Consider the following 22045-nt stretch of genomic DNA (forward strand, 5'->3'; position numbering starts at 1 on the left):
ACTAGGAATACAAAATAAAATTACATATTTCAATAGAAGCAAATTAATAAATAATCAAATAACTATTTGCAGCATTTTTATAGACTTAAAATATGGTTATAATTTTAAACATACAAATCTATGAAAACATCTTGAGATTATAGTGTTGAAAATGTATGTTAAAAATACAGAATGCCTTTGTAGTGACAAGAGAGAACAAAGCAAAATTACTAGGAATGTTTCGAAGTAATTTTCATAATTATAGTATAGGAACAATTTAAAGTCATATTTTGAACAGTGAACATTAAGTGAACATTTGGTGTTGCTAACAGCTTTCTTAATTTTTTTTAATTTTTTTTATTTTTTTTACATTTTAACTTTGGGGCAGCTTGTATGCCAAAATACTATTTATATAATCTAAAAATAGATTTCATCTTTGGTTTGAACAACGGCTCATGGGGTAATGAAACATACATATTTTTAAAGGAACGCATTAACTTTAAAAAAATGAGCCCAGCTCTCAATCACTGCAAATCAACTGAGTTGATTTGCGCCAATGTAACTGACTTCCTCCAATTGATTATCAGGCCCACTGTGCTTTCGTATATGGGATTGCAGGTAGCCTTTATCCAGCAGACTGCTTAATTGCATGTGTGCAACTGCAAAGAGGCAGTAAAGTAAGCATGGAGATATATAATCTACTGCATCTTTATCTAAATTCTTAGACAGAAACGTATCTGCGCTTCTAGTTTATTATAATAAATCTATTCTCCTGCTTTTAGGCTTGAGAGTGCTTAAGCATGTGATTGTTCAGTCTACAAAGGAAGAAAAAATGTCTCCACTTCTCCACAGGCAAGTAAGCAGTCCGGGCTTCCCAGCATGCTCCAGCTTGCCTAGCAAAGGATCTACTCTGGAGTTAGTAAGTAAGTGTCTTTAGTCAGCAAGTAAGTTGTATTCTAAGAATGACTGAACACCTCTAAGCAAGGCAACGTATTTCAGTTTGAGAGAAGGCAATTCAAAATATCAGTCCTTGGAAAGATTTGTAGGGAATAAAAGATAATGAAAAAACCCTCAGGATAACACCCACAGAATATGGAAATTACCACATACTGCATTATTTTTCCAACTAAATTTACTATATATTGGAGATTATGATACCCTACATCTACTATTAAAAAATATAAAATATAAATCCCTCCCAAGTGGGATGATGCAAAGCTGATCTGAGTACCAGTACTATTAAACTGGTATTTATAGCTCTAGCTTGGCGACGTCCTTATATTGCAAGTTTGCCTCTTCATTCTAGTTTTTTATTGCTCTTTGATTTTGTGTGGTTGCATATGCTCTCCTGCTACTCACAGTGACTAAATTCATTCCTGTGCAAACAAAAAAGATCTTAAGTAGGATTGAATTGCACTTATGCTTTGTGCTTTGCCTCTCTGCCAGACTGGATTTTGCTCACTGATGGAAAAAAATAAAGTCAATTAATTACAGACAAAATTATCCCAGTTCTCTGTGATGAATCTTATCTCCAATGTGCTGCTTTCAGAGTGGGACTGTGCTTGAGGCCAGCACAAACCAGAATAAAGGCTAAATTATTTCTGTAGCATTTTTGAATGGGGGGAACATGCAAACAGTAGTGTAATCTTCCTAAACCCTCTTTGTGGAAATACACAGCAACCACTCTTGAAAATAATATGCTTTTCATATGTAGGAAATAACATGGTGGTATTAAATGCTCTTCATGCAAATTTTCAAGATTTAATGGCATCAGCCTATTATTTACAATGTTACGCTCAACATTCTCAACAGGGGAAATTCCTTTTTTTCTTTTCTGTTTTTTTTTCTTTACATGCAAATCTTGCAGGAATAGATATGAATATTTTAGAACTACTTGCAGGGGATATTCATTAATTGGTGTGCCTTAGTATTTATTTTATGTTATATACAAACTTACTCAATTTTTTAGGTGATAAAATGGCATAAGTTAATTATGGTTAGAAACGGTAGTACAACACATACCCGTATTACTTCCTTCTTCATTTCAGCCGGCAAGACCAAACCTTTTTTGCTGACTCTCAAGCAAGAAATGGTAGATTTAATACTTACAGGGTTTTAAATGTTGGCAACAATGTAAAACAAATGACATTTTGGTTCTACACTAATATGTATTACTAGTACTGTCTTGCCTTTGAACAACTATGTCATTGTTTCTTCGTAAGATGGAGTCAGGAGAATAATTCCCACAGCCTCTCAGAGTTTGCGGTCACTCTGTAGCTGTGTGGCTGCTTCTTGTTTTGCAAGTGGCTTTGCGGTAGTAGAGTTGCATTTGCTGCACATATCTCTCATTTCTAGGAGACTTTCTTCCACAGCTTTTGCAAACATGTCTGAGGAGGTTTCTTTACAGTCTTTGAAGCTTGAGATGCAGAATAATATATGCTCTGGCTGGGGGTTATAACATGCCCCATAACCATTAGGCACCACAGGCCCATAGCAGCAGAACATTTCCATAGTAGTTGGAACCTGGTTACAGGGAGAAGGTAAGGAGTAATCTCTGTTAATCAGGGCACCTGAAATCAGCTGGTTAGGAATGAGGAAAAAGATAAACAAATGCTCCAAATGCTAGAAATGTGGTGAATCCCCCTCTCCCTTGTAGAATATTGCTTCCTTCAGAAGCCCAGACCTGGGGCTGGCACTTAGTAAAAGCTGATCACAGTATAGAATTTGGTTGCTCTGTTTGTTTGCCAGCATTTGAAATTTGGTATCATTTTAGTGGATATAATGCATTTTTTTGTTCACTTTATATAGGTCTTTAACAGCTATAAGCTTTGTTACTGATAGGGAATTTTTTTAAGGCTGTATGTAATTCTGATACATAAAATTATAATTCATAAAACTTCTCCAAGGTTTTTAATTTCTTAAGGTTATGTTAAACTTGTAATGTGAAGAGCGTAATCAATTATAGAAAGTAGTATTTTCCATTTCTAATACTCATTTATAATTGCGATGCTGTATAAAAACATATTTTAATGCTGTATTTCTATTACACCTCAGTTTAATCATAGCATAATACAAGAGTGAAATGCTTTCTCCTGCAGAAAATAAAAGATGTGTTAGAAATCTATATGTTTCAGACTTTGTGTACATGGGCCTTCACAAATGACATTTGGCTTTTTAATGGTGCAGAACAAGCCATTAGTCCTGCTAATAGAGCCATAGAATTGTCAGATAAATTTGCTGTGCAACAGCCGAAGGCCATAAAGCTATTCAGAAGCACTCTTTGCTCATGGATAGTTTCTTGGAGAATTTATGTAGTAGTACATTGGTTACATTCACTCATGTCTGAAAGCCTGCAAACATTATGACAAGATCAAATTACTTATTAAGGTTTTATGCTGTAGCACGATACTATAAGTCTCTTTTGTTGCATAGTTCCAATCTGCGCAGTTAGGTTAGTGTTTCAGTAAATGAATTCCTACATAGATTTCTTCTTTCATTAGGACTGCTACTATATGCAATGAAACATTTAATTTTTAGACTGTATGCTATAAAGATGTTTCCTTATTCAGGACATTAAATGTAGGAAGTGTTGATTTTTAGAGTATCTTAGTATAGTTGCAAATAACTGTAAATCCATAAATGTCTGTAAATGTCTAAAATGTCTGTAAATCCAAGAGGCATGCCTACAGAGGTTGAAGTCTTACACTGAACAACTGAAGGCTCTCAAACATTTCAAACACAGCTACTTTTAAGAGTAAAATTTCCTCATGCCTCTTGGCTTTTGTTTCTCAGTGGCAGCCTGTCTGGCTTATGGCTATGCTGTCACTGGAGTAAAGCATTCCCACTAGAGCTGTCACCTTAGGGGAAGGAGGACAAGAAAGGGAATAGAAACATATGTAGTTTGGAAAGCAAGGAAACGCTGAGCCCTTATAAAAATTTTACTGAGTTTGTTTCTGTGCATTTCCAGAATTTCTAGGAATTTGCTTGGATGTTGCAGGGGAAGTGATAACTTCAGTCAGTATTTATTGTGCTGATTTTTGCAGAATGAACCCAAACTGGATTAAAAATCGGGAGGATTTTGCAGACTTCTTGAGACTTCTTGATGGTACTGATACTTTGTGGGGTTTTTTTGTTTGGTTTGGGGTTTTTTGTTTGTTTTAGGGTTTTTTGTTTGTTTGTTTTGGGGTTGTTTTTTCCATCCTTCTCACTGTGAGCTATCAGGTCTGGAAGAAGACAAATGAATTTGAAGAACACAAATGAATTAGCCTTTGCTTAGCAAGACCAGTGAACAGGAGAAACTCACCTGGCTGGTTGAGAGGATGAATCGATTGCTTGTCAAATATGTCTCATCTGTAAATATCTCTGGCAGTTCCTTGAAGTGTTCCCGTGCCACCTCTCTGAGCCCTAGCAGATGATTGTCTATTGCCATTCCAGTAATAGCCTGTATACAACATGATAAGACACCAACATTTAATTAAGTATGGAGATGTTTTCTTGGCTGTTACTGCGTTGTTTTCTGGTCAGAGTTGATGAACTTGGTTTGAGTGATGTAATGCCTCTAATGTTCAGGTATTACTCTGCGTAAGTACTTTGCTGATGATCAGTAACTAGAAATTCATATGGTGCTCTGAAGATGTAAAAATTAGGAAGATGGTCTTGAGATGTATTATGTGCTGATGTTGTCTAGTGTTCTGGGTGTTCATCATCTCTCAGAACTGAATATCCTGGGCTGGGCTTCCAAAGCTGCTGAGGGGAGCATATGGGACACCAGAAATCTCTGTGTGTTTTGGAATTTCCTGTACGTCACTTGGATTATATTTCAAAATGGGAGGCTCCAAAACACCTCCAAACCAGAACAAATTAATCTTTCATTGCCTTGCTGCCTGCGTCTCCCTCTGGCAGGTAAAGCATGTGTCATTCCGTAGAATTTAGATCCAAAGATCTGGTAGATGTCTGCAACCGATTTCACAGTTATCACAGAGTAACAGATAGATTTGCCAGTGATCTATCACAGATCTACTATCACACTCCACCACTTGAGAATACTGGGGTTAGGGACCCAGATGCCTTCTCAATTTAATTTACTGCCAAAATATCCCAATTCCCTCTCCCACTCCCTGTGGTGGCTTCATTGCAAAGCTGGATTATCTCTGGGGCAGCCCTTACTTTAGCCCTCGCTCTAATAAGGCAATTGGAAACACTAAGTGTAGGACAGCACAGGTGGATGGTACTGTAGTCCAGGTACCATTTGTCTAGAATCAAATTAAACAGGGTTTAACAAAGAAGAATAATGTGCCTGACAAGCAAGAGACCTAGAGCAGTCTACTTGCCATCCTGCTTGCCCATGTCTCTGCTCGCCATCATCCACAGCACAGAACCAGCTATGCTTGCCCCCAAACCCTCCTCCCAAATGTGCCCAATATCCTCTTCTGTCTCATGGTTACAGGCAAGGTGACTGGCAGCATGTGCAGTGAGTGACTGAATGTTAGCAGCAGTGGCACGCTGGTGGCCAGCTAGCCAGCTCACAAGAACTACTGCCGAGGCTGCAGTAAGTCTTTCTGCCATGAGGTTGCTATGCCTGGGTCTGTCTGCTCTATCCAGCTACCTAATGTTATAGACTTATGGAATTTATCAGCTTAAGATCTTTGCCCTGCTAGAAAATGTAATTGAAGATGGCTAACAAGATCAAAAGTCAATAGTGGGAGATGGGCAGACAGGATAGTTAGGGAGTTTTGTTTCTTTAGGAAACTAAATCAAAATTTGTTCCAACCAGGCAGGAATTGCCTCAGATGAAAAAATACATTTATAATCCTTCAGGCCAAGTTTATTCTAGCTGGTGAGAGCACTGATTATGAGGACTGAGCTGTAGCTTATCCCTGGTAACAGGCTGAAGTCAAGTAGGAAGGGGATGCTGAACAAAGCACATTGTACAACACAGAGAGCAGAACTGATATCCCCGTGGCACAGGCCTCTTGTAGCAAGGAGAACAAGCAACCTGAAAGAAGGAAGGATTTAAAAAAGAGCACAAGTTTGGTTTTCCTCTTAAGGGAAGAATTAAAAAAACAGAGGGGGTTAAAAAAAAAAAAGGAAAAGCACAAGTTTGCTTTTCTTCTTAAGAGGAGAATCATTTTAACCAGTAATAAGTGCGTGAAGCAGAGGCCCGGGAGTCCATAATCTTGTTTAGTTTATTAAGGAGTAGGCACCCATTGGTAAACGGGCCATTTGTTCATCAGCCCAGACAGAGCAAGGATGTTTGCAAAAAAGTAGCATACATCAGGGCAGTGTTTACATTGGTTTTCCCATAGAGGGAAACTGACTTGATAATCAAAGGAAATATTTTGCTATCACACAAGATTTATAAGGCTGTTAGCAATGACATTTTTGCAACATAGATCAATGTCATGTCTGAAAAGAGGCCGAGACAGGCTAACGAAATAAACTGTGAGTCAACGCATAGGAAAAAACTGCAGTAAATTGAATTTTAGAGCTCCACATTTAAGATAGCAATGCTACTAGTAAGCCCTAACAAGGGGAAATAAAATCATTAAATTGCTTTTTGTTTTATGAAGTGGATTTTTTTGGTTGTTTGTCTTAGGAGCTATTACATTTCAGTCTGTTACATACAATTTAGTCAGACTATGTAAGTCTTGCCCATAGTTTAAAGGCACAACAATTACATTCTGCTATTCTGAGAAAGAAAGGGGAGCTTGATGAGTAGAAATACCTGGAGACCTTTTTAAATTTAAAGATAAATTAATTTTTCAATGGTGATTTTAATATTTTCCCATGAGCTACACTGGAGGCTGAATTTTGTAACGATTTCTGGAACTGAAATGACTTGGAGGGGTGATTTTATGGAAATTTTTCCTTTTTTTTTAAAAGAGATGTCGTACGGAAATTCTATTGGTTGTGACCTAGTAGACCTACAGTATACTGTGCTCATTGTAAGGTTACCAGAGGTGGCTGAGGTGAGACAGTTGCCCTGAAGTAAGACTTGCCTCTGTTTTAGAGGTGATGTGGAGTCTCGGCTTCGAAGATGTGGATTCCCAGCACAAGGCTTGAAACATAAAACCGTTTTTCTTCCCTGCTTTTTTTGTTTCACAGTCTTAGGAAAAAATCCTGCCTGAAAGCCACACTTCACCTCTCCAGAGTTCTGAGTTTACCTTTGAATTCACCTCTGGAAGTGAATGATTTCTTGACTATTATGAGTATTTAAACAGTAATCAGCAACGTGGGTTTGTTAGGCAATGGTCTGAGGCAGAACCGTAGGTAGCAAATTCACTTAACATAGCTGGTTATTAACATTTATTAATTTCATGAATGGTTTGACTAAGTTCTTTGTAGAGTAAGTCTATGCTTTGTCTTGGCACAGTGGGATGTAAAGCATTACCCAGGCTCAATTGTCTCATTTTTAATCAACAGAAAATGAGTTCTATTTGATACTAAACTGATTTCTTCACTGGAAATCGTCTCTTCCTTTTATTAGACATTGCATTCAGGTCTTTAAAAGAGAATTTACTATAATCATTCCCTCATCATTAATGACCTTTATTAGAAATGGCACTTTGGAATACCAGAATACATTTCCTAGAATACCAGTCTGTCTGAGGATCAGGTCCCAGATAGGGACCTCTCTTCTCTAGGGAAGAGAAATATAAGAAAATGCATAAATGGTTACTTTTAGGGGAGGGGGGGAAAGTTCCTGATGTGTTAACAGCTGTCTGAGGTTATCTGTAATGTTATAGTGTATGGGTCTAAATACCTGTAAATTTGGGAGATCTGGATTTTGCAGTTGGAGTTTTATTTCTCATGCATGTTACACAGCAGTTAAGTTGGTGGCTTTTAAGCCTTCCTTCTCATCCTGATAAGGCTCTCAGCTGTCCACTTGCCATACCCCGCTAGAATACCCCATTGCCACTTTTCTTGGCTACCTTCATGGCTAACATTTCATGTTGATCACAGAGCACGCAGAATAAAGGCTTATTTCATCTGGCTACTGTTCTCCCTTGCGAACCTTTGAATATTTGTAAAAAAATCCCATTACTAAATGTTGATTGCAAGCTTTTTAAGATGGAGGCCATTTTTTGAATTGTTAGTTTGTACAACACCAAGCTTAGCAGAATCATAATTTGTGGCTGGGATGCCTAATTATGACACAGATACAAATCATAAATGTTTCACAGATGCATATTCCCCATGAATATGTTGAATACAGGGTGTCATGTTCCATGACAGTTCTGGGTAAGAGAGCTAATGCCCAAGAGTGATGGTCTTGCTACTGATGTCTGATGCAGTTTTGTTATCTTGCTTTCCAGGAAGTATTTTTTAAGGTGAGGTTAGTTGAATATGGCTATTTGGAGGGTGTTCGGGTCATTAGAAATTTTTGTAAGTGTGTCATAACAGGTACTTACCTATTTAGAGATGCCTACGTTTTCTGGTGCTTAAGTAGTTAATGATTGTATCTTCATATTTTTCTTGAAAAAACAACTAGTCTTTATTCAGACAAAGCAGTGTTTTACTTACCAGAAGAGTGTAATTAGTCTGAGCTGCAATTGCATCCTTAAATCTCTGCATCTTCTCAGAAACCTGTTGGGGGAATCAAAATATATCTATTATTGAATAAACTCTCAAAGAAATAGCATCTTCCATCAATTAAGCAGCAGCCAAACAGCATGCACTCTCAAATGCCCTTTGCTCCTCACTCAGGTCTAAGTACTCTTTATAAAAAGCCATAGGGATTCGATGTCCTGATCAGCAATGGTGCCTGGTTGTGCAAGGGTTGAACAGGTTTATTGGTGGTGGTTTGTTTGAGGTCAAGGAAAGACTTGCAGTTCCTTTCATGGATTCCTTCCATGGATTTTGGGGATGTAGATTATTACTAACTGAATTGTTCCATTTGAAGTAGGGAAAATAATTGCCTAGTGTAATTCAGTGTTTTCAAAGCAGCCAGGCAGTATATCTGCTCCAGAATGGTTTATCTAGACAATGACAGTGATATTAATGAAAGCCATTACCGCTTTTTTACTAGCCAGTCAAAAAATTACTCCCCTGTGTGAAAGGGATATCTAGAATTTTCCAAGGCTGCTCTACCCTCCACAGATGCCTCACATTTCAGATAACAAGCTAGTAAATTTTGACTCCTGTCAAATGGCAGCCTTTTATATTAAGGGAACGATCCTAAGAAGTACTGCCCTGCTGTACATCAAGTCCGACACTGCAACTTTGGGAGACCCTGAGGCAGCCAGAAATGACTGGGTCTCCAGATAAACAGGGAACCTTCAGCTCCTATGGACGATGAATGATCTTTTGAACAAAGAATTCATTTTAGAAGCAATTCAAGGCCACCGTCAGGGACCTTCAAAGTACAGTCTGATATTTTTTCATAGGGCTAGAGCTAGGCATTAGTTCCCTTATACAGATTAAATTACCAAATGCAGTCTTTAGTTCTGACTAATTTACAGCTATTCAAGCCATCTCTGCAGTGTCTGTTGCTGCTTCTTTTACAGCAAGTGTCATATGCATGATATATTTCTCCTGCTAGAGAATCAATCCAACTTGATCAGTCTTCGGTGACTGTTCAAGCTATCGTTTGAAAATAATTTTTATTACCATCAGATAGAAAACTGTTTTTAATTTGATTTGGATTAATGGCTATTAAAAAACAATATTTTGGGGAGTTCAAGGCTACTTGAACCAAGTGATGCATCTCTTTGTCCAAAAAATAGAATTAATGCCTTCACATCCAGAGGCAATCTATAGGTCTAAAGATATCACCTTGGAATAGGGTTGTGTTAAGTGAATTTTGTTTCTAATGATTCTGTGATAATAATATATCTAGTTTTGAACTAAAAGATGAAGATGTTCACATCAAAACAAAGATTTCTGGAAGTTTGTGGGAAAGAATAATCACAGAACAGTTTAAATGTCCTTTGCATCTCTCAGTGGGCAAGAGGCCAGGAAAACTGTCAGTGGATTGGTTTGCATTATGATTGCGTATTTTTCAGGGGGAACGAAACCATTATTCTCCCTATTTGGTACTGCCCAGGCATGCAATGTAAAGATTTGGGGGCTGAGACTGAGCTCACTGTAGACATGCATGGCATTCTTCTGCTTGCTTGTGTGAAGCAGTTCAATTTAGGATGCTGTGAAAGGTGGGCACAATCTCAAATTTGGGTGGTAAAATGGTGAGAAATGCTGAAGCTTTGGGAGAACTGCAGAAGTCAGTAAGTGTTGGAATAAGGAAGGTACAAAGACACTGTTGAAGGGAACAAGGAGTATTTGGCAGAACAACGTGTCAGGAGCAGGCTGGCTCATCCTAGGAGTACAGTCAGCCTGCAGCAATGTGTGTTGGAGCTTGGGGTATGCTGAGCCCCAAAGTGTGGAGGGGATGGTGTGCAGAGATGACAGCAGCTTCTAATGAAATACAATTAAGAACCATGTTGTCTTGTCTGACACTGATAGCAAATAACAACATCATCTTCTTGTCTATTGTATGGTAGTCACTATTATGCGTAATAGTATGGTCATAATCTGCCTTGAATTACCCACTCAGCATAGGGAATTATTTCAGGTTTCCTTTAAGTTTAACATGGAACTTATTTGAGTCTTGTTTGTCACGAGCTAAATTCTGGGCATTTTAAGGAGATTGAAGCAGCAGTGGAGAAACAGAGCACTTCTCTGGGCAAATCTTCCTCATCCTCCGGTCATTAGAGCTTTGGTTTACAATGTTTCATCAATTTAGACTTAATCTACAGCCCAGCAATACTTCTAGCAATGCTATGCTAGATTCTAAACAACAGCCATGTGGGCTGTTGCCACTGGAGTGGGCTTACTGTGCAAAATAATCTATATTGTTGCAGCGTTTTGCATCTCAACAGCCACCTGGAAATTCCCTGTACAGCAGCGAAGTGCAGTGGGTGGAAGTGGCATGCTGAGAGACATTGAGGGAGGCTCTCCAGGGATGGTAGGCGGGACAGTGCGCAAAGCTGTCTGTGCAGCTGTAGGCTCAGCTCTCTCAGCTGTACCTCTTTGCATTCCCATCGACCATGTACAGTACTCATGCTTCTGGGGAACAGATGGTGGTGTCTCAAAGAAAGGTGATTTAATTTTTCTTTTTACAGGATGATATCAGGACAATTAGGAGAGTTGTTTAAATAGCTTGATGAACTCTTTTCATCATGAAGGTTCAGCCCCCTAGAGGATCTTATAAAACTAACTCTATTTGGTAGAAACATACATTTAAAACAAAAAAGATCAGCCAGAACATATCCACCTTATCCAGAAGTCAAAGTATGTGAATTATATCACTTCAGTCACTGCAATCTGCGTCAGAGCTATCTACTGCAGGGGACCTGCCAGGCAGTTCCCCTGCTGCGGCAGTGTAACGATCCTGAACTTCGCATGTTCAGCCTAGATCTCTACAGGGAGCAGAATTTGGATCTGGTGACAGATCATTCAGAAGACAGTACTAAGTCTAAAATCAGATGTTTTGTTTCTTATAATGTCATTTTTAGGCATAGAATCATAGAATGATTATAGAATCTTTTGGATGCTTAAATAAAAATAAGGAAATATTTCTGTTTAGCTTAATGGTTGGTTTGCACAAAAAGTAAAATCCTGTAAGGCTTGGCTACTCTGCCCTGTGCCTTAATATTCTCGGTCAACGTTAACAAGTGAGAGATCTGGGATCACAAATGTGTTATTTGCTTAGTGTTTTGCTAAAGAAGGCAGAGGGAGACAGACCAACATACCGATAGAGCTGTCTTGTCATCAATCATTGCTTTTACAAAAGCAAATGCTTCTGAGGTAGCAGACCTAATATTGTCGACTCTACCCTCATCAAATCGGCGTATGGAAGCACTTTCATAGGTAGGGACAAGTCTCCTGTGGCATCTGAGAGAATGAAGTAATAAAAATAAAGAATAATTATTTTCAAGGAGTCATAAAGAGTAAAAGAAATATAGGCTTGGTATGTTTTATTGTTACAGCTGTGATTTTATTTTTTGCATAGTATTCATCTTAATGTTGACAGAATTCTATAAGAAACTTAAAAAAGATGGATGCTCACTCCTTTCTAATATGAGGAGCTGCATACAGCTGTATACATTTTAGTTATGCATTGCCAGTAAAAAATCACTTGCTATGTAAAAACAAGGCTAGTAAAACTAAAATTTACTGAAAGATCTCAAGGAATGTTTTATTTGTACTGCATCATAAAATAATTGTGTAATTAATCATTTACTTATGGGCATGAAATATTTTATTTAAAACAAGAAAAAAATGCACTCTGTGTGAAAAATAGAAAACTAAAAGGGTGCTATTTGAGACTGTGAACTGGAATGAAAACCCACAGAGCAAATATACCAGGCTATGAAGACTAATGTTTAGTTTGGGTCCAGGTATGTAGCTACCATTCCTTGCTTCAGGAGACCTACTGTGCCTTCCAGTTGAAGCAGGGGTCTCAGAACATAACTGTTCCCTAAGGTTTTTTTGTTGCATATTTATATTTTGGATGGATTTATACTATGGCTGGAATCCAGATGAAAATCTTGGACCAGGTCATTGTTGGTGTTTGGTTAATGGAATACAAAAAATGGATGTTTAACAGATGTTAACGGAGTACACAAAATGTGTTAGGCATCTCTGGTTTTTACTAGGTAGAGACCATTTCAGGATTTAATTTGACATGATAAAGAGTTATTTGTGTAATAGGCTGTTTTGCAGGAAACCATGCAACCGATCTCTAGCCTGGAGCATCAGCTCTTCTGGCAACGTAGAAAGGAGCTTTTAACTTTGATAATACCATGAAAATTAGAGGATATTATCAAATCTTGGGATGTCTTTGAAGAAAGAAGCAGCAGCAGTTACTATCCTGTGCAGGAATTCTGATCTGATATGCTGCTGTATTATTTTTCCCTGGGAATGTGTTTCCCCCTGTGGTGCAGGGGATGCGTATGTCGTGAGCTATGAATTACTGCCACGGTTCCTCCCAAGCTACCTGCAGTGTCAAGGGAGTGTTTCTGCTACAGGACCTAGGAGTCCCTATCTGCTTCTGCTGCTGTGGGTGGCAGGGTTGTCTGCCACTCCCTGCCACATCCCCTCACCCACTTTATGCCAAGCACAGGCACAGCTGTAGGGAGGGTAAGGACCGGGAATGGTGCCTGTGGGACACAGAGTTGGGAAGGTAGAGCAAGGAGAAGGAAAGGGAGTGAGGGAAAGGAGTACTCTGTCTTATAACCAGGTGGTAACTTCTGTCTTGTCTCACCTACAGTCATTAGGCAAGATCAGACATTTCCCTGCAGGAAGCATTTGTTTGGGTGCTGAGGGAAAAAAGGACCCTCTGTATAAAAAACAAATTATGAATCTCCTCTTGTGCTACCTTCTTCCTATGATTTGAATTAACCTTACCTGTAAAATGCCAGCTGAAGTGCGACTTGAATGTAGGCATCTGGACTAATCTTTTGTTTCTTAATAAATTCCTTTCCATAGTTCTCAAACTTGTAGGCAATAAAGTCCAGATTTTTTACTATCCTGGAAAACAAGCAGAGGCAGTCACTGTGGGTGAAGATGCAAGAATGTCATGTTCCATTTCCATTTGCAAATAAAACCCAGAGATCTTTTCCTGCTTGTACCCACTCAGAGCTGAGCAGGCTTCTGCTCTGCAGACAGTCCTGGCCCTTGGTAACTTGTTCCTAGTCAGCAACTTTTATTCGTACAGGTTCTAGACTGGACTTGTTATCTGTAGCCCTAACATGAGCTGTGGCACTCTAGTCATTCTGTTCATTTGAGTAAAACACCTTTTTTTTTTTTTTTAAAAAAAAAAAAAAAAAACAAACCAAAACCTAGTGTTTCCACTCCTGAATCCTAAGCCAGGGCCTTCTTTGTTCTCTATAAAGTTCTGTGAGATTTACTAGTGTGAAAAATGGGTGGATTTAAAACCTGATAAAGGCTGTAAGCTCCTTACAACTTTCAACTTAGAGGACTACTACCTTGATTTAAAAACAAAAAGGAATTACTCTGCGTCCTGAATGTTTTCATACTCTCATGTATGCTTCTAGCCACTTCAAGGTCTGATGTAATGCAATTACACTGGACGTACTTACAGCTGATAATGCAGACAATGTATTAATTCTCTACAGAGAGATCACAGCTCTGAGTGTTGAGATGAAATGACGTGGGGAAAAAAATATCTCTCCTTGCCATCCCCACCCCCAAAGATCATGCAAATCTTTTACAGTCTGGAAACACATTCAGAAGAATTAACCTTTGTAGGAGCAACATGGATGTAAACAAATTACATTCCTGAATTCAAATTGTTTATTCAAAACAGTGGTATTCAACTGTCCCATATACGTATGCCCATTGCCCTGGCTTGGCTTTAGTCAGGTCAAACCCATAAAATGCATTCACAAAAATGGAGGACCTGCATTGTTTGCACCCTGTGCAAATAGGACTCTGTTTTTTCCAGTGGTCTTTAGCTTTCCTAATATTTACATGGAAGGAAAACAATGGTAATGCAATTCCTGAATACAGGGAAGTAGCTCCAGCCCATAAGGGTGCCATCCTGCAAAAGAGATGCTAGTTATGTCCAGCTTGGGAAGATGAGGGAGAGCCTTCTAGGAGGAAACGCATGGCTGCACTCACTGTGCTGGGTAGTTCCCAGCTTGCATTCATTGCTGAGAAAAATGAGGCATCTGTTCTACCTTTGGAGCTTTTCTGCTGATGATGCCAGATGTGCCTGAATTTCAGGGGAACATTTCCATCTTAGTCTCCGTGGAGCAGGAAGCTCACTCACTGAATCAGCTCGGACTAATTTCTTGGAGCTTTCTTTCCTGTTAGTATGTGAGAGAAAAGTCATTAAGGTTACAGGAATAATCTATTTGTTAAATGCTGCTTTTTCAGCAGGTAAATGACTGGTTTCCAACAGTTGTATGGGTCTTAGTGGCCCTGGGCATCAGGAGGAATTTGCCCCTGGCAGAGGCTTCCCAGGGGCTGGAGTGGGTACAATAGCTGTACTGAAATGGCACTCACATGTGCTTGAGCAAGTGTTCCGTGCACTGCACCAGTACGATGCCATCAAAAGGAGAATGTTCACACACGGTACCGCAGACTCCATCTCTTCCTACTACAAACTAAACAAGGAAAAGAAGTGCAAGATATATAGGGAATAAATCATGTTCTGAGTAAGTTAGCCATGATGGCAACCTAACAAAAGATATTGTTCTCCATGGTTTTCTTGTTGGTCATATCAAGAACTTCCTTGACTTACAGATCAGTGAGTGACTTGCAGACTTATTGCAGGAGACTTTCTTGTCCTGTGAATAGCATTGCATTGGATCCCTTTCATGCTGCTATTTTGGACTGAGTCCTGCGAGAATGTAAATTTTAGCAATTCCCATTGGGTCCAGAAATTTGATTTAGCATCTGCTTTATGGTAGAGAAAACCCATCAATAGAAAGACAGGCCAGGGTTCTCCTTCCACATTTGGGGGCAATGCAACTTCTGTATCTGGGAAGTCCCTTAGGATCACATTGTATTAGAAGTATCATATCAAATGAGCAAGCTAATCCTTATTTGATAGCTTTCTCATAGCTTGTTTTACTGTCCTGCTTCCTCTTTACCTTTTTTTTGGTGGCGTTTTCTTTATTTCCCCAATACTTGTCTTCATTCCTGATTTCATTGCATACATATGGTATAACTGGTGACACTTAACCTGCTGCACAGTAGTTCTGTGATACCCCCATGCAGTTGGTTACTTCTGCATCTCAGACAAAAGGAGAAGTCTAGGACGAAACTGCAACTTGTCTCACATGTTTTCTGGACTTTTTCTCCCACTTCTTTTGAAGTGTTTTTGGCTGGACTTCTCCCACTCAGCTCACTCTGCACATTTGTATTACACATATGCATCCTGCCTCCCTGGTTCCCATGAGGTTTTCACCGAGTAAGTGTGTGATGCAAAAAGTTTACCTGGATGTTTTCTGATGCCTTACTGCAAAGTTGAAGAAGAATACAGAGAGAAAGAACGAGTCCTACTGTGAGAATGACTCCTTAGATAACCTGCATTTTCATGAAAGAAAATGGAGTCTTTTTTCCCCAAAGAATTTCTCTTTGCCTTTAAACTACTTCTGGCCTGAATACATCTGGGCAGATGAAGCTCTCCCATATACTATACAATTTATTTGCTTTCTGCTACCTTCTGATAGTAAACAAAAAGAAAATCTTGTTTATTCTCATCTGCTTGAAACATCTCAACTAATGGCCCTGCAAATAACAGAGGATTTTAACTAAAGACAAATGGTTTGTTCTTTAAAAACACGTTACAGGCATTGGGTAATAATGTCACTTACAGTGGCATAAATCAGGAATGACTATTGAAATGTATTTTCACTGGGGTAAGTCAGTGCAAGTGAAATTAGTTTAGTGGTTTCTCTTTTAATGTTGCTGTTCTTAGATATGGCAAGAGCAACAAGCGTTGCAAACGCAATGTATCAGTCAGGGGTTTTTCAATTTTTCATGAGGTGTCAACATGTTGACAGTTGGAGGTTAATACATTGCTTCATCCTGGGTCCATTGCAAAAAGTGCAGTGCGGCACTTTCAAATATGACAATCAAAATCTGATTGGGAAAAAGTCTGGAGAAATCAATACTTCCAGTAAAGTCTCAACAAGAATGTCATTAAATGAGTAAACAGTCTGTTAAGTGAGAACTTAATACTAACTTAAATACATGCTAAATTGTAAGCAGTAGTATTTCTAGGATGTCAGGAAAATGCGTGAGAAGAGAAAACAGAGAAAGCTATTGCACTTTTCTTTTTTGTTCTGGAATGCTAGTCCAGCATTTGATTGAGTGTAATTAAATGCGTACTGTGGTTGGTTTGTTTGTTTTTTGGTTTTTTTTCATCAGATGTCTACCTGCTCCTATATCTGTGTATCTGTCTTCCTCCTCAAGTGCAAAGGGCAACTTCAGGGAAGGTGAAAGCGTACCTATGTTGAAGAGGCCCCCCAACTGCTTCCCCTGCTTTGCAAGGAACAGCACTAACATCACCAACCCTGCCTTGGCAGATGCTGACACCACCTTCCCCTCATTCTCCAACTTGATTCTAAGTGGTCCCTATCATGAGGGCAACTGGAGTCCTTTACCATGTGCAAGTAATATCATAGTACTGTAAGGTTTTTACCTGCATAGGTTTGTCATACCAACGATTGGCCCCGTTTTTATGGTAGCCTCCTCCATGTAGCAGTTGCAATGCCATGTTTGTATCACTGAGTTCCACCCCACTTGTGCCGTCCAGGCACACCAGGCATATGCACCGTTCAATCATGTCAAGAGAGTCGCGGTTAGTAGAGTCTGGGGATAAAACAGTGAAATGTTCACATCCTCTTACCTGTAATACAGGACTGGCTGGGGAGCCCTGCTGCCTTGGAGAGCCCTGAAGATCTGACCCTGACTCTGCAATGAGCTGGTGTCTGCAGAGTGTTCTCAACAGCAGAACGTCTCAATGCAAGGAAAAGTTATACCAAGGCATTCATTTATGTTTTAACTTTTGCAATATATCTGTATATCTTTTGTGTGATTCAACGATGTCCACTTTCTTTTTCTACCTTTCATTTCCTGAAGTAATTATGTTACAAAATAGATCTATTTTAAAGCCAGCAATGCTTACTTATTTTATACGTAACAGTTACAGAGAGGACAGGTGGAAAATAGAGAATTTCAGAGCTCAGTGCTGCAGTATTCTGCTCTGGAACAGCAGGGCCTATACTGGTTTTGTGCTGTTGTCCCATTAAAACCCTTTACTAGACAAGGAACAGCAGGGCCCATGTTGGTTTTGTGTTCTTGTATTAAAACCCTCTTCTCTCTCCTGTTCCTGGTCATTTCTTGTACTTTAGAGAAATAAGCCCTGGACTGGGTATATTGGCTACGTCACATGAGGAAACATCTGTGGCTGAGGTCATGAGGTTTAGTTTTTGAACATGGTATTGCCAAAACCATGGGCTGCCACATTCTACTTCCCGCCTATCACTAGTGTACTGCTGAACAGAAACGTGCTTTTTCTGGCTCTCTTTCTCTGTTTCTTTTCCCTATTCTGTTACTCTTGCTGCTACAGATGGACTACAAAGGCTATTTTTATGTTGTCCTCAGTGCTTTCCTTCTAATTTATGGTGGATTTATGCAGGGTTTTTTTCTCAGTTTCTTTAACTCAGAAATATTATGAAGGTAAAGTTTTGTTTGCTTCTGAGGGCCAATTTGAGGCATAGGAAATATTTAATTGTGAGCACTTAATACAGCTCTTAATTGAAAGGATAAAAGTGTGGAACCTATAACAAGAACTTGTTTTATTTAAAAGCATATAACACCATTAATTGCTGTTAAATGGTTGTTAACAATATCAAACAAAAAAAGGGTTTTCAAACATCAACTTTAAATGCCTTCCATTCTTAACAGATCAGCTTTCAGCTGCTGGTTTTGCTAGATTTTGGTGAAAATGTTTTTGTTTCAAAATGCTCTAAAGATATGAATTCAGATTGATCAAAACTTCCTGCAAGTCTATGCTAAGTTCAACAAATCTGTGCTCAATTCAGGAGATGATTTTAGCTGAAAGAATGGAAAAAAAATTTCAAATTAAACAATTCTGATTTGCATTTGAAATATGGATCATATGTTTTTAATGTTTGCAAACGAGAAAAGTAGTTTGATCCTCTGAAAGAACAGCATTTTTCAAAGTAAGAAAAAATGCACCTTCCCAAAATGAGTAACATAGGTTAGTGAGGAGCTAGAAAAAAATACAGATGCTTGTCATCATCCAGGTTCATTCTCCAGATGCTGCATAGTAAAAAAGAGCACAAATATGCAAGAAATGAAAAAGGAGTCAAGCAAAGGACAGTCAAGTGATGGCAGTGGCTGAGAAGGAAGAGGGGGGAGCTGTGGCTCTTGCACGTTATGGTAAGGTACCATCTGTTGCTGTCTGGCAGCTCCTATGAGGGAGTGCTGGCAGCCATGGGCATGAGTGACAGAGGTGGCCAGCCTGACTTCTTGCAGGCTGCGTGGGGACCTGGTGGAGTACATAGTGTGTTGTCTTCCCTTGCCCACAGAAGCAAAGTCCTAGGGAAGGCATCTGGTGTTCCTGCCAGTTCCTACAAAGACTTGAGCCGAGAGATTGTAATTGATGGGGCACGCAGATAGGCTGAGCTTTCTGCTAGTGATCTGTGCTGCTCTACAACATGTGAAACACTGATGTCCTTATGACTTGTTTTCAAAAGCATTCAGAAGCTTTATAAGGGAGAAGACATGTCCCTGTCCTCTTGGCTGTAAAGCTCTTCTTGTATCTGACACTTGCAGGGCTGACTGTAACTGTGGTATTTATTCCATTGATGGTCTGGGTATATCAATGCAAAGGCTGAAAAGATCCTTGTGAATGGAAGTTGCCCCGTACACATCAGCTGTTGGTATTTGCGGACAGGCACCTTCAAGGAAAAACGGGTTGGATAGTGATTTACAAACTGCTCACAACTTGCTCAGCATTCTGCTTTATGTTATCTGATAGGTTTAAGTATATTTCATTGTGACTGCTGCCCACAGATCTTTGACAGATATGAAGCCCTTATTCTGACATATGGCTTCAGGGTATCTTGAGTCTAGGTATTAGGGTGAATAAAATTAAGCTCTGCTAGAAACAGAAAAGTAGGGGAAAGATGCCCTTACTGAAAGAAACAGACATGTCCAGACAGCTGATCAAACACTGAAACAATTATCATATAAAGCAGGCAATGAACTGCACAAGAACTCAGGAACCATGACTTGGAATGGAAAATAAATATTTCCAGAAGAGCTGCAACAGAGGAGAAGTGTGAGAACAAGCTCTGCAAGACATTTCCTTTCCTTCTTTCCTTCTTTCCTTCTTTCGCACACAATTGCATTGAATTGGCCAGTCAGCTTTTGGTTAGTTGGGGTTTTTGGGTTTTGCTTTAAAAAGGAAAATATGAGAAGACAGTTCTGAATCAAATTCGGAAATAGTGTACGTAGAACAGTAGCCCCTATAGCAGTAAGAATTTGCTTCCTCTGCTTAGAAGAGTGAATTTGTTCTGGAGCCTGAATGCAGTTAAAATACTGAACGTGTTTATAAATCAGTGACTACAATTTCTTTGAAATTTTCTAACCTAGAAGACCTATCCTCTACTTGTGTTTCTATACAGGCTCATGCATATATCTCCTTCATAACCTCTGCAGAGTGCTGTATAGGTCTCCTCTGTCCCAGAGGATCCTCTCTTTCCCTGCCCAGTACAGAACCATTGTGGAGTGACCTCCTCCTCCTCACACTGCTTCACTAGAGGCTTTTCTCTTCCTCTCTTAGTTATTCACCACAGATAAGAAAGAAAAAAGGGCTGTTAATACTCATGTATCCATGTGTAACAGCAATGCATTATACTATATAGGGGAACTGTGCTAATATGAGTTGTCTAGGATGGGATCCCTCCTCTAAATTAGACAAGGCTCACATCACGGTGCTGTGATATTTGCTAGTGCAGAATCTGCTTTTTTCAGTTGCATAACTGAGTTTGTTTACTTCCTCATTAAAATTTTGGCAAATGCCAGGCAATCCAGGAATGCCATAGAGGTGTTTTTGTTGTAGTTTTTGTTGATTTATCTTTTTTTCTTTAGAATGGTGTAGGTTTATATAGATGATTTTGCTGTAGCTTTCAAGGTATTCACTCTTTAACTTAAAAGCGTGGCATGAAAATAAATGATTAAGTGTTTAACTCATTTTCATTAAACTAAGGAATCATTTTTCCTCCTGCTTTAAAAAAGAAAAGACAGGGAGGGGAAAGCCTGAGGATGAGAGTGATACCATGTAATAATGCTGTAATAATGACCAGGACTCTATGTGTGTGTGTGTATCTATATAAAGTTATTATAGCCACAGATAAACTTGAATAAGAAAAGGGAAGATCTTCCTTGGCATGGTAAACATATTTTGAGACTATTGGCAACTCTTGTATTTTCCAGGGCATTGGTAAAACGGCAATATTTTCTGTAGCATTGCTGAATTGTGGATAAAGAGATGAATTAACATTTTTTTCAAGGTGGCGAAATGAATCCCCAATTCACCTAACATGGCAAAAAGAGACCATTTACATTACTTAGCTTTAAGGTAAAGTATCTAAGGTGTGAAGTGATAGAGGTGACTAATCCCAGCCTTTATTTTCATCTGTTTTAAAGTTAGGCGTTTGAGTCCAGAATCCAAGACAGCTAAATGCTGCCTGTTGTTGGAAGAGAGAGAGAACTATCCCCAGATAATAACTGGTGCCACCTTTCCTAGATATTTACTTAAGATTTGGATGACTCAGCCCTGGTACTTTCTGTTTTTCTCCATTGACTAGAGAGAGTACATAGCTAGATTCAATAGGTGTTTAACTTGTAGATGCCTCTGTTAGATTAGATGAAAAATGTCTAATAGTTGCCATAAGCTAAGAGGATACATCATTCCTATTGGTACAAAATGGATATGAAGAAGGAGACAAATCACAAAATCTGATGTAATGTAATTTATGTGATGAAAGACAGAGAATGGAGTGAGAGCTATTTACCTGGCGAAACACTTAAACATACCCAGACAGAGGGTCAAACCGTATCTGCTGCTTTCCTGGTAACACATATCTGAACACTTATGAGTACTGAGTTTCCTCCTGCTAGAAAAATTCAGCAGTGAGGTTGAACGTTCAGTCCTATATTTGCTGTAACGTTCACTCCCAGCAAAGAAAGGCAATGATGGTGAGGAGGAAGAGAAGGAAGATGATGAAGAAAAAAAGCTGGGATTGCTGCTGCTAACCTTTCATAAGGATCGTCCTGGCCTCTGCCCACTCTGTTCTTCCGTCTGTTGTCAGCAGGCCAATTGGAGGCAGCATTTCCTCTTCATTCTCTGCCATTTTGGCTATCTTTCGTAACTGAGTGAAAAGATCTCCCTCACTGAGACGACGGAAATTAATGACAACATCCAAAACAAAAAACTGCAAAAAAATGACAGAATTCAGAACAGTCACAGATGGGTTGGACCCTTACTGGTCCAACA

At 39.2% G+C, this 22045-nt stretch overlaps 1 protein-coding gene across 1 annotated transcript in view; it reads right to left on the minus strand.

Moving 5' to 3' along the window:
* Positions 1 to 2168: 2168 nt before the first annotated feature.
* CHAT (choline O-acetyltransferase) overlaps positions 2169 to 22045 on the minus strand; it is a 29913-nt gene continuing 10036 nt past the window's right edge. The window contains exons 6-14 of the mRNA XM_074591404.1: positions 21806 to 21983; positions 17156 to 17325; positions 15010 to 15110; positions 14682 to 14810; positions 13387 to 13509; positions 11730 to 11871; positions 8503 to 8565; positions 4283 to 4420; positions 2169 to 2502 (exon numbers count right to left, since the gene is read on the minus strand). Coding sequence (XP_074447505.1) covers positions 2233 to 2502; positions 4283 to 4420; positions 8503 to 8565; positions 11730 to 11871; positions 13387 to 13509; positions 14682 to 14810; positions 15010 to 15110; positions 17156 to 17325; positions 21806 to 21983 — 1314 coding nt within the window. The 3' untranslated portion in view covers positions 2169 to 2232. The remainder of the gene's footprint in view (positions 2503 to 4282; positions 4421 to 8502; positions 8566 to 11729; positions 11872 to 13386; positions 13510 to 14681; positions 14811 to 15009; positions 15111 to 17155; positions 17326 to 21805; positions 21984 to 22045) is intronic.

The sequence above is a fragment of the Larus michahellis genome, chromosome 6 (genome assembly GCF_964199755.1).
Source record: "Larus michahellis chromosome 6, bLarMic1.1, whole genome shotgun sequence".
Lineage (NCBI taxonomy): Eukaryota > Metazoa > Chordata > Aves > Charadriiformes > Laridae > Larus > Larus michahellis.